General features: G+C 32.8%; 1 protein-coding gene across 1 annotated transcript in view; it reads right to left on the reverse strand.

Annotated features, from left to right (window-relative positions):
• Positions 1-1,527: 1,527 nt before the first annotated feature.
• Positions 1,528-13,989, reverse strand: part of LOC125057702 (protein O-mannosyl-transferase Tmtc3) — a 156,591-nt gene continuing 144,129 nt past the window's right edge. The window contains exons 5-12 of the mRNA XM_047661528.1: positions 11,164-11,279; positions 9,732-9,937; positions 7,853-8,057; positions 6,759-7,022; positions 5,611-6,096; positions 4,846-5,032; positions 3,952-4,232; positions 1,528-3,348 (exon numbers count right to left, since the gene is read on the reverse strand). Of these exons, the coding sequence (XP_047517484.1) occupies positions 3,049-3,348; positions 3,952-4,232; positions 4,846-5,032; positions 5,611-6,096; positions 6,759-7,022; positions 7,853-8,057; positions 9,732-9,937; positions 11,164-11,279 (2,045 nt within the window). The 3' untranslated portion in view covers positions 1,528-3,048. The remainder of the gene's footprint in view (positions 3,349-3,951; positions 4,233-4,845; positions 5,033-5,610; positions 6,097-6,758; positions 7,023-7,852; positions 8,058-9,731; positions 9,938-11,163; positions 11,280-13,989) is intronic.

The raw sequence follows: 13,989 nt of genomic DNA on the forward strand, positions 1-13,989 counted from the left end.
TCAAGCGATAACAACACAAGCGATCGCTGTGAGTTATGGTCACGAATCTTGTGAATTTAGAGTTAATTGAAAGAGATTTTTTATAAAATATTTTTATTAATGTTCTTCTCGTCCGTTCTACGCCCTTGATTGGAGAGTAAATGCAAAATTAGAAGCATTTAATATGTATTTCTTTATTGATGTTCATAAGTATCGTAATTATATGAGGTAAATGAATAATGGTTTTATTTTTACAACCCTTAACAAAATTATATAAAGGTTTATTAAATTTTAACTAGTGATTGTTGATATAATAGTTATCAGCTAAACTGATTTTCTAAGTCAAGGCTCAACAAAATGGTCCAGACAAAGAAACACTAAATGGTGAGCACTCAAAACTACATTTGTTCGATATAGGTATATATGTTTTGGAAAACAGAGTGATAATGTATAAAGACAATGTTTAATTTCGTTACATTGTGAATAATAATAAAGAATAGAGACAGAACAGAGTGTCTCTCTTCCTAAAATATGGCGAGGGGGCCGATGGCTGGCCATGCGTCATACTCGTGAACGGGTGCTACTTGTCGTGACTGGTCGTTCTTGAATTCGTGTATGCGATGATGTTAATTATTTTGGCTATGCGTTTGCGTGTTGATCCCTTGTAAGTGCGTGCTCCTTTTTCGCCATGCCTCCTGCTGATAGAGGACAAGTCTTTGTTTTTAATTTATGTTATTATTATTCATTACTTAAGATGTCATGTGGAACATAGTGTAATGGTTGCAACTTGCAGCTCCTTACAAACGTTGTGTAAAAAAAAACATGGCGATTAAAAAGAGAGGCGGAGAGTTTATTGCCAGTTCCGTTCTACGCAATTGATATGAGAACTGGCACTATTAATGTAAAGTTAGAAGCATTTTATATACATTTCTTTTTTTGACGATCATAAGTGTACAATGTCTTACCTATATGATTAAATGATTTTTTAATTTTGAATAACATTAACAGTACAAACCGACCGTCGTGTCTTTCCGTTTCACCAATCAATTCAGCCAAACAAAATTAAACTCAGTCGCCACATATAGATAAATATAGGAAAATTGCATTCAAACTTTGCACAGTTCAGTGGGAATCTTGTGATACTCTGTAATTGGTATTGATTTTTTATATGTTACTTTGCTATGGCTTTAACAGGAAGAGTTCTTTAATAATAAAGCAATTTATTATATTTCATCATATCCACTTCTCAGATATGATTTAATAGGTTTTTCACGTAGCATGGGGCAAACGGACAGGAGGTTCATCTAATAATGCTCATAGATACTTTGCTAGAATGCTCGAAAGTGCTTTGCCGGGCATTTAAGAATTTGTACGTTCTTTTCTTAAAAAACGACCAGTTGTTGAAAATTATTGTTTGTGAATGTCACATCGTTTATATTGATTTAATTTGTATCGTTTTTAAAACATTGAAAAGGTAGTATCTTAAAAAGGTCAAAATCACTTTCTTATACACACACATACACGATGCACAGGAAAAGAAACACATAATAATTTGAAACATCATTTATTTTATAAAAATAAATGTTTTGACGACAAATAGTTATAATATTCGGGGTCCTTATGAGTTCTACTCCCGTCGGAGTTCCGACCGGAAATGTTTCAAGACATTGTAAAAAATTCAGTTTTTACAAAATTACTTTGTATCTTAAAACATTAACAACATTACATTTTCACATCTACATATTCTAATAACGGTCGATCACCTCATTTTAACATTGGCGTTTTATGAAAATAATACTATAAATATATTACATTAAGAAAGCCATTTTATACATGAATGTTATATTTTTAAAAATAAAAAACATATTTCAAATTAAATAATTAGATGTGGATTTTATTTGTTCCAATAATGTGCAATTTTATTTGATACATATTTTTTAAGGTTTCATAACATTAACGTATAAAATGGACGACTAGGCCGGTGAAATTTTAAATTTTGAAATCACTTTAGGCTTTCCACATGATTACGGACTAGGTATATCACATTAATCTCCAGAAATTAAATTTATAATGGTGATCATACACAATCTACATTATTATAATAGATTCTATTTTAAAATAAACTCTATGGACTGTAATCCACGTAATTAAGAAAATTGCCACAGAACATATAATAGAAACGATATTGTCAACGTATGAACTTATACTATGGAAATAAGGATTAAATGTCATAAAACTAATAAGTGTCAGTCACTTTGTATCTAAACGATATAAAAATATGCGAAAATAAATTTTAAAGTACTTATACATAAAGGAACAATTTTTGGAATAAATATTTTTATAGTCGCAACACAAAGGACATCGTTTGAAATAAATATTTTTGCACAAATATAAAAAAAAATATAATTTAATATGGATGCCCTTTTGAAAAATGTCAAATAAAGTGACTAGATACTTTACAGATTACAGTTATACCGTATACACAATGGCTAACGAAGAAAGCTCATTCGATATCTACGTACAAAATCTAAATGCAATAAATATCACGAAATGCAAAATACTAATCATCTCATAGTTTAATCATTATAAAATGGGGCAATTGTTTCCAAGTATATATGTTCTAAAAACAATCATATTTTCAAGTTAAGTTTTATGTAGCAAAGCATTAAACGCGCTATTCTGGTAGTAATTACTGTGAGTTTTTTTTAATTTCGAAACGGATTGTTAACTTTTTGGTGTTTATCAGTAGGTACCCTTAGTGCAAAGTAATATTGGTTTTTGGCAGCTTGACATTTTGACAATTTGTAGTCTGCTATTCGATTGACATATTCTAGCATTTTAGTTTCAAATAAGCCCACGAAGCGCTGTTCTAGTTACACACAAATACGATATATAGCTATATATGGATATATAGCTTCCATTTTACTGAAGGGTTACCGAATCTGTTTCATTTCAGGTTTCTATTACAATATTTTTATTATGGCCTTCAAATTACTTAAAGCAAACGACAAAAATGCAAAGCTCATAAAAGAATCATACCCTGGTAGCAAATTGTTGATCGCCGTATCGCTATGAAGGGTCAGTTTCGTGCGGATCCGGGGGCTGTTGGGGGATATAATTCCATCTCGCCTTGACCTCTGTGGGGGGATTTGTGGGGGAATTCGCAGGATTTGTTGGGGTGACCGCCGCTCGTCTCGCCCTCACGACCGCTAGATGGCGCTGAATGTAGTGTTCGTGGGGCGCGAGGGAGGCGGCGCGGGTGAGACATTCCTCGGCGATAGCGAGCTTTCCTCTTTCAACCGCGACGACGCAGAGATTGTGTAAGGCTTGCACGTTGTCCGGCTCAAGTTCGAGAATGCGGCGGTAGCACTGTTGCAAGTCCAGATATTTTATTAAATAAAATAAAATTAAATATGTTTATTATGGAATATAAGATACAGGTATCACTTATTCCACGTCATTAAAAATCGGTAGGCATCCCTACTCATCGGCACAGAATACAGAGGGTGTAGGCCGAGAGAAAAAGCCGGCGTAAAAAACTTTTGGTACTCTTTTAAAAATCTTATTCTCTTTATATGTACACAGAGTGAGTTCATATGACATTATCTTATGTATTTAATTAATATTTTATTGTTAATATCGACATTATCGTATTGGCGTAGTATATATTTTCGTGCATGATTAAATAATTATTCGACTGTCTTTTGATAATTCAGTTTGGTAAAAAAATTTGTTGTTCAAACAATTATGCTATTAAACAATATCTATTTTGTAATTTACCTTTTTATCTGAAATATAATTGAATGATTCTAAAATGTTCAGAGTACCTACATATTAAATAATAAAAAATTGAAAAATATTTAAGAAAGTATAACATATATTTTTTCATTTTTATTCATTGTTACCCTTATGAGTCGCATTATCCTTAAGAATAAAACCCTATAATAATAAAAAATATTATTGGATACTTACACTTTCCGCTGCATCAAGATCTTTAACAGAATTAATATAAATATCTCCCAAAAGAACGAGCGCCTTCACATGATCTGGGTGATGCCTGACGAGTTGCTTCAGAAACGGCGCGGCTTCTAAAGGCCGACGCCGATCGGCGAGCAACAAGGCGAGGTTAAAGAGCGCGGATCGGAAGTCGGGTTTTAGGTGAACAGCTGCGCGGAACCAGCGTTCGGCGCATTCTGCGTCACCTTCGTCCATACAGACCATGCCTAGGTTGAAATGCACGCGCTCGTTTGTAGCTGAAAGAATCATTGGTGTATCAATATTTATTTAAGTTATACTTCTTTAAGCGCGTTATGAAAAATTGATGAGAGTGAAATTTTACGATGCGCGCGCACCGTGACACAAAATTAACAGAATGAAGTTGCATACTAACGAATTCTTTTTAAACCAGCCGGGCGCCAAGCGTGCGCGAGCGAGATGGGAATAAGACAATCTACAAGTAAAAAGAAATAGAATATGCGTTAAGTTAGCAGCTATGCCAAGAATTTTGAATGACCATAATGACCTTTGTAGTACCTTTTAAAGAAATAAAGGAGTTTTAATTATTTTTTCAAAGAAATTTAGCAAATCTTTTTCACAAAGACCTATTGTTACTTAGTTTAAAGGTTATGAAACATACCTAGTTATTAAATTGAATTAATAATATAATAAAATAATAAATAATAATAAGTATTATTATTAATATTAATTAATAATTGAATAATATACTAAATATTAAATATTAAAAAAAATTAAGAAAGCCAAAGAAGTATAACTTCTTACGCGCGTACATAAGTACACGCACCCTTTTTTTATATAATTAATCATATAATGTAGGTAAACATACTGAAATATGAAAGATATACTCACAATCTTTGTCAAGTAACTTCAGCAAACGTGATCTCGCGAGATGTCTCAAATCGGCGGCGCCAAGTTCTTGAAGCAAGATGGCGGAGTTCAATAACGCTTGTTCGTGTTCCGGCTCCAGTTCCAAGGCCTTGTCGAGGTAGGCCAAGGCTTGGGAAGCTTTGCCTTGTTCTAGGAGGACTACGCCTAACTGGAATTTGTATGAATATATTACTTCTAGGGAAGTTCGTATTATCTAAGTATTTTTGTACTATTACTTTATATTATTCCTCGGCCGGATTCGAACTGCGCCGCTACCCAGTAATTCACAATTACTGTGATACCGATTTTAAAGTTGATTTTTTGTACGAGTTTGCGTCATCCGAAATTACATAGTACTGATGCTATAAATGGTCGCGCCGATAGGTAATCATTATAGATAAAATGTCTATGACAATTATTAATAATATGAAATATATTTTTTTAAGCTCTTCATTTTTTTTAACACATTTTTTTATAGAACAGAGGGCAAACGGGCAAGATGCTCATCTGATGTTATAAGTGATACCTCTCATGGACAATCTCAATGTCAGAAGGAAGTAGAAGGAATTGGTACGCTCAATTCTTGTAGTTCCCTAAGTTGAATTGCTTCGGAAATAATTCAGTGATACCAAGGTGATATGGGAAACACATACATATTTTCCACACACGCAATTAAATTATATTTTCTAAGCAAAATATAAGTATTTCAATGCATTATGTTATATTTTATGGGAATTCAATACTTACATTATAATAAATATCCGGATTCCCGCTATCATACAACAGAGCCCTTTCGTAAACTTCCTGTGCTTCCTTAGTCCTGTTCAGCTTAATCAGTATATCCCCTCTATTTATGTACGCTTGGGTGTAATCGGCTCTCATGCTAATCGCTTGCCTATACAACATATCCGCTTCTTCCAATCGAGTGGCGTTCTTTGATATCAAATTCGCCAGATTCAGGAAGACATTTAGATGATTGGGAGCAATTCTTGCTTGGTACGATTCCCCTGGTTTCGCTTTCGGTAGGAGAGATTTTGCCTGTACGTAAGCATCTTCAGCATCTTGGTACCTTCCGAGGTGGTTGAATGTTCTGCCGACGTTGATGTGGGCTCCGACGTCATCTGGCTGGACGTTGACGGCTGTTTTGAAGAACTCTAACGCTTCCCCATATCTCCCTTCAGCCTCTAAGGCGTGGCCTACGTTGTTGTAAAGCTTTGCGTTGTTACGGTTAACCTGAAAGAGGTCTTCGTAAATAAATTGGTAAGGGGTTGTAAAGTCATCGGTGTTGGGAATTAATTCTTGAATTCCGCAAATAATATCTAACTCAAAATAAATTTATTCATATAGATAACTAAGTACACTTATGAACGTCAACAGAAGTTAAATTGATTCTAAATTTACATTTACTACCAGTTCGCAAGTCAAGGGCGTAGAGCGGGCAAGAACTGGCAAGAAACTCTCCGCCACTCTTTTTAATTGCCATGTTTTGGGTCAAATTGTTTGAACTGGAGCAAATCAATCCCAAGAATTAGGATTTTTTTAAGTAATCGTTAAATTTATAAAAAGCTTTACTGATTAATTTACGTTTAATCAATAAGTGTAAGTATGTTTTGATTTACTTCTAAATTATCTATTTTAACAGATTTAAAGTATAAAAGGCGTTCCACTGTATATATACATATATAAAGGACTTATTCTGTACATATAGCAGTAAGATTAGTAGAAGCAATGGCAATTTGCTATATAAAATGGAAGGTATGAAATTTTAGAAAAAAAATTTGACTTCAATATTAATACATTTTGGAGTCGGTCGTAATTTTTGAACACACCTTCTATTTTTTGAAGGACGTCATGGCAGAGCTACGGAAATTATTTATAACCATGCTTATTCATACCTTAAGGCCAGATGCAAAAATGGTGTATTCAGTCTTCCAATCCCAATTCCGTACGTATGTTTTGGCACTGAAGGCAAGTAAGAGAAATATAAGCGTAGAAGCAGCCAGCATAGCTCTCTTCTTGGCTAGAAGTCTCCATCCGTGCGCGATGATAAGACACCAGCCCATGGAAGGCATATAAAGTACTCGCTCTGCCACCACAAATCCTACTGGGAAGAACAGGTTTGAGGCCGGCAGGAATGGAAGGACCAGTAATGCTAGACCCTGAAAGTAATAATAGACACGATAAAACATTACGTAATACTTATAGGATGAGCGTGAAAGTCATTATTTCTTTAAGAACTATAAAAAGTGATTGGTTTGAAAAAACTATAATACTTAGTGGTAAATAATAATTGATGTATTTAAGCTTTGTTTGAATAAAGATTTATAAATAAATTTATGCGGAGAACAAAGAAATTGGCGCGTACATTATTAAGATGGCAAGTCAAAACGTAAGAAAAAATTTAATTAATTGTGGCAATGGTCGCGTCCGTGGACAATTATTATGAAACACGGAATAGTGAAATCATTATTACATTCAGTTGTCATGTGTATTAATTACTTAAAGCCAAAATTTTGTGACCCAAACTCATATATCTACTAGTACTTTTAATAGAACTTTATTATTATTATTATTATTATGTATATAAACACACTAGCAGCTTAATAAGATGATGCGCGCGTATGTTGAGATTTAAAGGACTTCAAAGATTACGCACATGAGAAGTTCTTTAGGGAATTTGTGTTATGTTGAGTGGTCTTAAGTTTTAAAGAACTACCCCTCAAATGTGTATTTTCACTTAAAATAAAGAGCTTCTCAATTCCTGGAACATTATAGTGGCCAGTGAGGATTTTATAGGTTTTAATAAGATTTCCTCTTAATTTCCTACTTCCTAAATCAGTAAAGTCAAGTGCTTTCAAACGCTCATTATAAGATGTCTTCCTGAGTGACCTGATCATTATGTTTATCTATATGATTAATTTTTTACAAAACATATATTTTTTATAAATATTATAAAGACAAATGTATGCTTTTTAAAACTATAACGTACCATAGATAAAGCCGATGAGCGCGTGCGCAAAGCGTGTATCCCTCCCGCAACTAGTGACGTGCCAAGTGCTAGTGTAGCGATGTTTCTCGGATCCCGCCACGACTTGAGAAGAGTCACTGTACCCATAGTCCAATCGCAGCAGAGTGCTTCAGGTAAGGTCAGTAGCCATGCATTTAACGCTGGTAGATATGCAAATGTCAGATGCCTGGAATGTATAAAGATTTCCTCATTAAATGTTGATGTTTTATAAAAAATAGTGAAGTGTTTGTTTAAAAGTTTTTTTTTTTTCACTTAGGGATGATTAAAAAATTACTTTTTTTACAATTCATTATATAGGTGTCCCAAAAAAGAGTGTCAAGCGGCAGTTCATAGGTAGAGCGCCCTTAGAAAAACCCAAATAACTCGCATATATGTTCTACGATTTTTTGTAGTTTAAGAGTTGTAATTTTTTTCTGTTATTCAGGTAATTTTTGGGTGTAACGTTGAAAATAACGGAGATAAACAATTGTTTCTCTTTTTATTACTTAGCTTAAACACTAGCCTATTTGACATAACACCTACAAATGCAAATATTTTATTCGAAAAAATATTTTTCAGAATATTATTAGAATAGAAAACTAAAATTTAAGGCATTTAAAAATATTAGGAGATATTTTAATTTAAAGGTATTTTAGTTTATAAGCTTTTCATTTCGGAACATTTCATATAGCCTTTTTTAGCTATCTCTCTTGTAACATACCTAAAATATTTTTCAATAGATGAAACCAAAAAAAATCATATTTCGAGTAGGTACATTTAAGCAATCGTGGTTAGCGAGGCATAGTTTAATATTGTTCTTGATCATAGAAAGAGTAAAGGTAATGTTTAGTCTCTAAATTTGATTAAGATACTAGAGTAGTGTTTTTTTATAGAACAGCGGGCAAACGGGCAGGAGGCTCACCTAATACCGCCGCCCATGGACACTCAATGCCAGAGGGCTCACGAGTGCGTTGCCGGCCTTTTAAGAATTGGAACGCTCTCAGTGCTTCCAACAGGGGGGAAATTTGACTGTTATGAAAATCTATTAAATTATTTGACATGTGAATTACTTACTGTGTATCATTAACAATTGACTAGTGATTTGTTTCTAAAACCATTTCTATCATTAGTGTAATTAATTTTTTTGATCTTTTTTGAAGCTATACTAGAGTATCACTATCAATAAACTACCACAAACAATAGAGCCAGAAAATTGAATAAACCACATCATGTCTACAAAGGAATTTATTTTACAGCTTTTCCATATTAATTTAATTTAATTATCGGGCACATAAAAGAATACTCGAAGCTCGGTTTAAATATTTTCCTTTATACGAGGAACGAAATGTCCCAAATATGTATTTCAACGCAGCGATTTTGAAGGTATGTTTGATATAGAGACTTTAATTATACACAGTGAAATTTTTTTAATGGTAGGGAACTATTGTTTTATGTACGATAGCGTATCTTTGAAAATTATGATATATTTTGGATGACTAATGAATGTTCGTAAAGCACTAATATTATTAATGATTACTTACTAACTAATTTATATATCATAACACTATCTCGTCTTGTGTCAAACGTCAAATGGAATTAACTTTTGGAACTAAGTTTAAGTGCGATTGACATTTTAGGATTCGAGTCTTGAAGAGGAAATAAAACACTAAAATTACTAATTAAATTCGTATTTTGTTAATCTACTGTTTGTCTAATTAAGCATAACTAAATATTATTACACATATATTACAAAATATATAGCTTAGAACAGAAGTTCTAGTTTGTAACTTTTAATGCAAAATTAATAAAAAATATTTTTTTAATTTAAAATGTAAACAAATAGTTTGAAAAAGATGTTTACCTAGCTGGTGGAAGAGCAGCACCAGCAGGGTTGTCAAATCTGGTAAAGACAGGTAGTTGAGCACCCATCACGTGAAGCCTGGCTGCTAGCAGTGCGAGTGTCGCAAAGCATACAGTTGTGATTCTTCTAGCAGCTTCGCCGCATGCGCAGCCCCAGCCACCTTTTCCCCAGACCTCCAGCCAATTTTGGCCAGTAGTCGATCGGCGCTGAGAGATTAGCATAGTATATATTATATTGCATAGTAGTAAACTATTGAAGGGAAACGGCAGGAGAACACTAGTCATCGCGACCACCATGCTTTTTTGGTGGTAATGCCATTAAATTGTAGCTTATGTGAAACGTTGATACTTTCAACTCAGCGCCATCTATTAGAATTGTCACTGTCGATAATAAACAAATAATTTACAATAAAATAATAATGCGGGTATAAATTAAGATGTAAGCCATCCTATATTTTAAGTTAGATCAAACTGCACACGGTGTGCAAATTTGATTGATATCAGTTCAGTAGTTTAAGAGTCCATAGCGGACAAACAACGTGACACGTAATTTATATATATTAAGATAAGATATAGCATGGTAAATATCATGGTATATTTACTGAATGAAATAACTTAATATAGATTTATTTTAAGCTATTTCTGTCTCTAATATCATATCGAAGAAAGATAGTTTGGATTGAATAGGCTCCAAATCTGACGGAGCTATTTGAAAAATTCTTTCACCATTAGAATCCTACATTAGCTAAAGCTGGCTATAAAAGGATATTGAATATTTTTTAGGCGTATAATGGTAATGTAACTTGAGGTGTGAAATAATGCCAATAAAATACCTATAACGCATACTGTTATAATATAATGTAATGACACTGTATTATTTTTTGTTAAGTCATATCCCATCGAAACATGAGACTAGAGGAAAAATACTCAGGCTACTTTATCATCAGCCGCGAACACATTTGTTGACTTAAACGTAATAATAATGTAAATATTTTGTGTATCTTATTTCCAATTGATATAAGATATTTTTGTTTTTTTAAACAGCCAATAAGCCAGTTCTAACAGTACAGTCGTTTTATAGAAGATATGCTTTACTGTTGGAGTGTTAGCCTAGTTGGCTTAAGCGTGACTGTGACTCTCATCCCTGAGGTCGTAGGTTCGATCCCCGGCACCAATTGACTTTCTTTCTATGTGCGCATTTAACATTTAACATTCGCTCAAACGGTGCCGTCGATAGTCGACAGTGTACGTCAGGCACAGGAGACTGATCCTGCCTGACCTTGCCTATTAGATTGACAAATGATCATAAAACAGATACAAAAATCTGAGGCCCACACCTAAAAAATTATGCCTTACTGTTATATAACACAACGTCCCAACGTTCGTCAATAATACAGAATGCAATGACGATGAACTGAAGATTCATAACATACCTTCTGTGCTACAAAGAGCTCGTAAACAACACAAACAGCTGTGACAGTGATGCCCTGCTCTTTGCACAGCATTGCCACTCCCACGCACGCCGTACACGCAGCCACATACCGCCAGTCTGTAATTACAATAGATATAGTATAGAGTAGTAATAAAATATTTAATTGTTATGCTAATACAATATTTTTGAAGTGAAACTTCTTTATCGGGGTTGGAAAAAAATTTAGTGTAACATTTTTTCGTTACGCGTCACATATTTCCGTTAGGAGCCATCTTTTTGAAGTGAAACTTCTTTATCGACGTATGGGAGAAATTTTGTAGCAAATCGTCACATTTTTCGGTTACGCGCCATGTTGCTTTTTGAAGTCAAACTTTTTTATCGGAGTTGGAAAAAAATTTACCGTAACATTTTTCGGTTACGCGCCATCTTTTTCATGTCCCTACGACGGTTGATCCGAAGAGATTCGAAGCCATTATAAACAAAAATATATAATAACGATAAAAATAATCGTAATGATTCTATTACAATTAATGAAATTCTGTAATAATCTTACTAAGATTAAGTAATAAGGTAAAATGAAATAATTGTATTTGTTGATAATATAGTTTCTATGATAATAAAATCCTTTTGTTAAACTTTATCTAATTTAACTTTATTTAACCAATTTCTGTAAAGTTGCATATAGTAGATCATTTTTGAAAAATAAGGTCATAAAGAGGTTTCACTTCTTACGTGTGTACACTAAATAGTACACGCACACATTTTTTGAAAAGAAACTTCTTTATCGGGGTTGGAAAAAAATTTAGTGTAACATTTTTCGGTTACGCGTCACATGTTTCGGTTACGCGTCACATTTGACCGTTACGCGCGTCTTTTTCTCGTCCCTACCACGGTTGATTCGAAGAGATTCTAAACCATTAATAACAAAAATTTATAATAACTATAACAATGATACTAAAAATTATATTACAATTTATGAAATTCTGTAATAATCTTAGTGGTAATAAGGTAAAATGAAATAATTGTATTATTTGTATTCAAGTCTGTGATATTAAAAGCCTTTTGTTAAACTTTATCTAATTTAACTTTATTTAACCAATTTCTGTAAAGTTAGGTGCATAATGCATATAGATAATTTTTCGAAAAATAAGGTCATAAAGAAGTTTCACTTCTAACGTGTGTACACTAGTCCACCCCCCCTTTTTTTTTTATTGTAACTCGAACTCCAAATAACTTTATTCATGTAGGTAACCAAGTACACTGTTGGACGTAAACAGAAAAGATGCTAAATTGATTCTAAATTTACATTTTCTACCAGTAAGTAACTCTCCGCCACTCTTTTTAATCGCCAAGTTTTGAGTCATACAAATATTTGAACTGGAGCAAAACAATATCAATGATTAGGATCATTTAAATAATCGTCAAATTTATAAAAAGCTTTATTGATTAATTACGTTTAACGAGAGTTTTGAATTTTATAAGTTAGTTAGTTAGCATAGTTATAATATGTATGACCTATACGTGAACATAATGTTCACTAAGTAAAATTGAATTGAAATACGCTTACATATCACGATACCGTGTAACGCGCTCATAATGTTGTTCCGGCCGGTAATATACAACTTCACTCATAAATTATTATTCTATTTGTTTTAAAATATGTATAAATCATATTCATGCATTTGTCTGAATGGGAATTTGTTAGTCTATAAAATTTAAATTTGGCGCCTTCAGCAATTATAGAATACATCACTTGTTGTCTATGTCATATCTGATATCTATGATTTGCTCTGTGTATAAGTTTACTTCCTTTTTCGCCATTGTCTGGTTAACAATAAAATATAATTAAGACAGTGATTAATAAAATACTCGTTTCATTTAACAGAATTTATTAATCAACAGATCATTTAAAATCTTTATTATAGGTATCTAGATGTTACTGCTGATAATGGTTGTTATTTAAGACTATAAAAAATAATTGACCCGAATCAACAACAATCTCTCGAGGAAACTTTGCGCCAGTATTCATACTGCAACATACATACATTCAACAAAAAGTTCAAAATAAAAAACATATTCTTTTTATACAGCAAACAAAAACACAGCCTTAAATACGATATTTAAATATTAACTACACTTTAAAACTGTGCTAAATTTGTACGTTTTTATAAGGTATTCATTTGTTTTCATGCTCCCCTGAGAACATAAGCTAAGTGGCAAATTGAGTCAGAATAATAAAGGACCTAGGACGGCCCAGATTCAAATGAATAGAGAAAAATATAGTCATTAAAACATTTGGAACAATGAAACTTAAAACAATGAAATTTTTATGAAAAGTAGCAATTTTGCCGTTACGAAAACAATAAGAAAAGTGAGAGAAACTTCCTGTTTAAAATAGGCTTTGGAGTTTGACTCGAGGTCAATAGATGTTTAGTTTTTTGTGACAAGGTCAGCCCACAAATTTCACAATTGACGAATTGACCCGAATATCTTATGAAACTGCCAGATCAATTATCAATTAATCAATTATTTTTACTTTTATAATACACCGCCGAAAGAGCTATAACCCTTATAAGTTTTTATTCCTCAAATAATACCTATTAATTGATTTTTTTTATCTGTATTTTTTATTATTTAATATATATTAATTGTAATTTAAACTTAAAATCTAAAATTAAAAATAATCTAAAAAAAAATTATTCAATTTGAAAATGACAAATAATTTATTTTAACTCTTCACCCAATCAATCACTACTGACGAAACATGAACACAGTTTTTCTCCGAAACTAAATCAAAGCTTGGTAGGAAAAATAGTGGCCGACATCA

Source organism: Pieris napi, chromosome 17, assembly GCF_905475465.1.
Source record: "Pieris napi chromosome 17, ilPieNapi1.2, whole genome shotgun sequence".
In the NCBI taxonomy this organism is placed as follows: Eukaryota; Metazoa; Arthropoda; class Insecta; order Lepidoptera; family Pieridae; genus Pieris; species Pieris napi.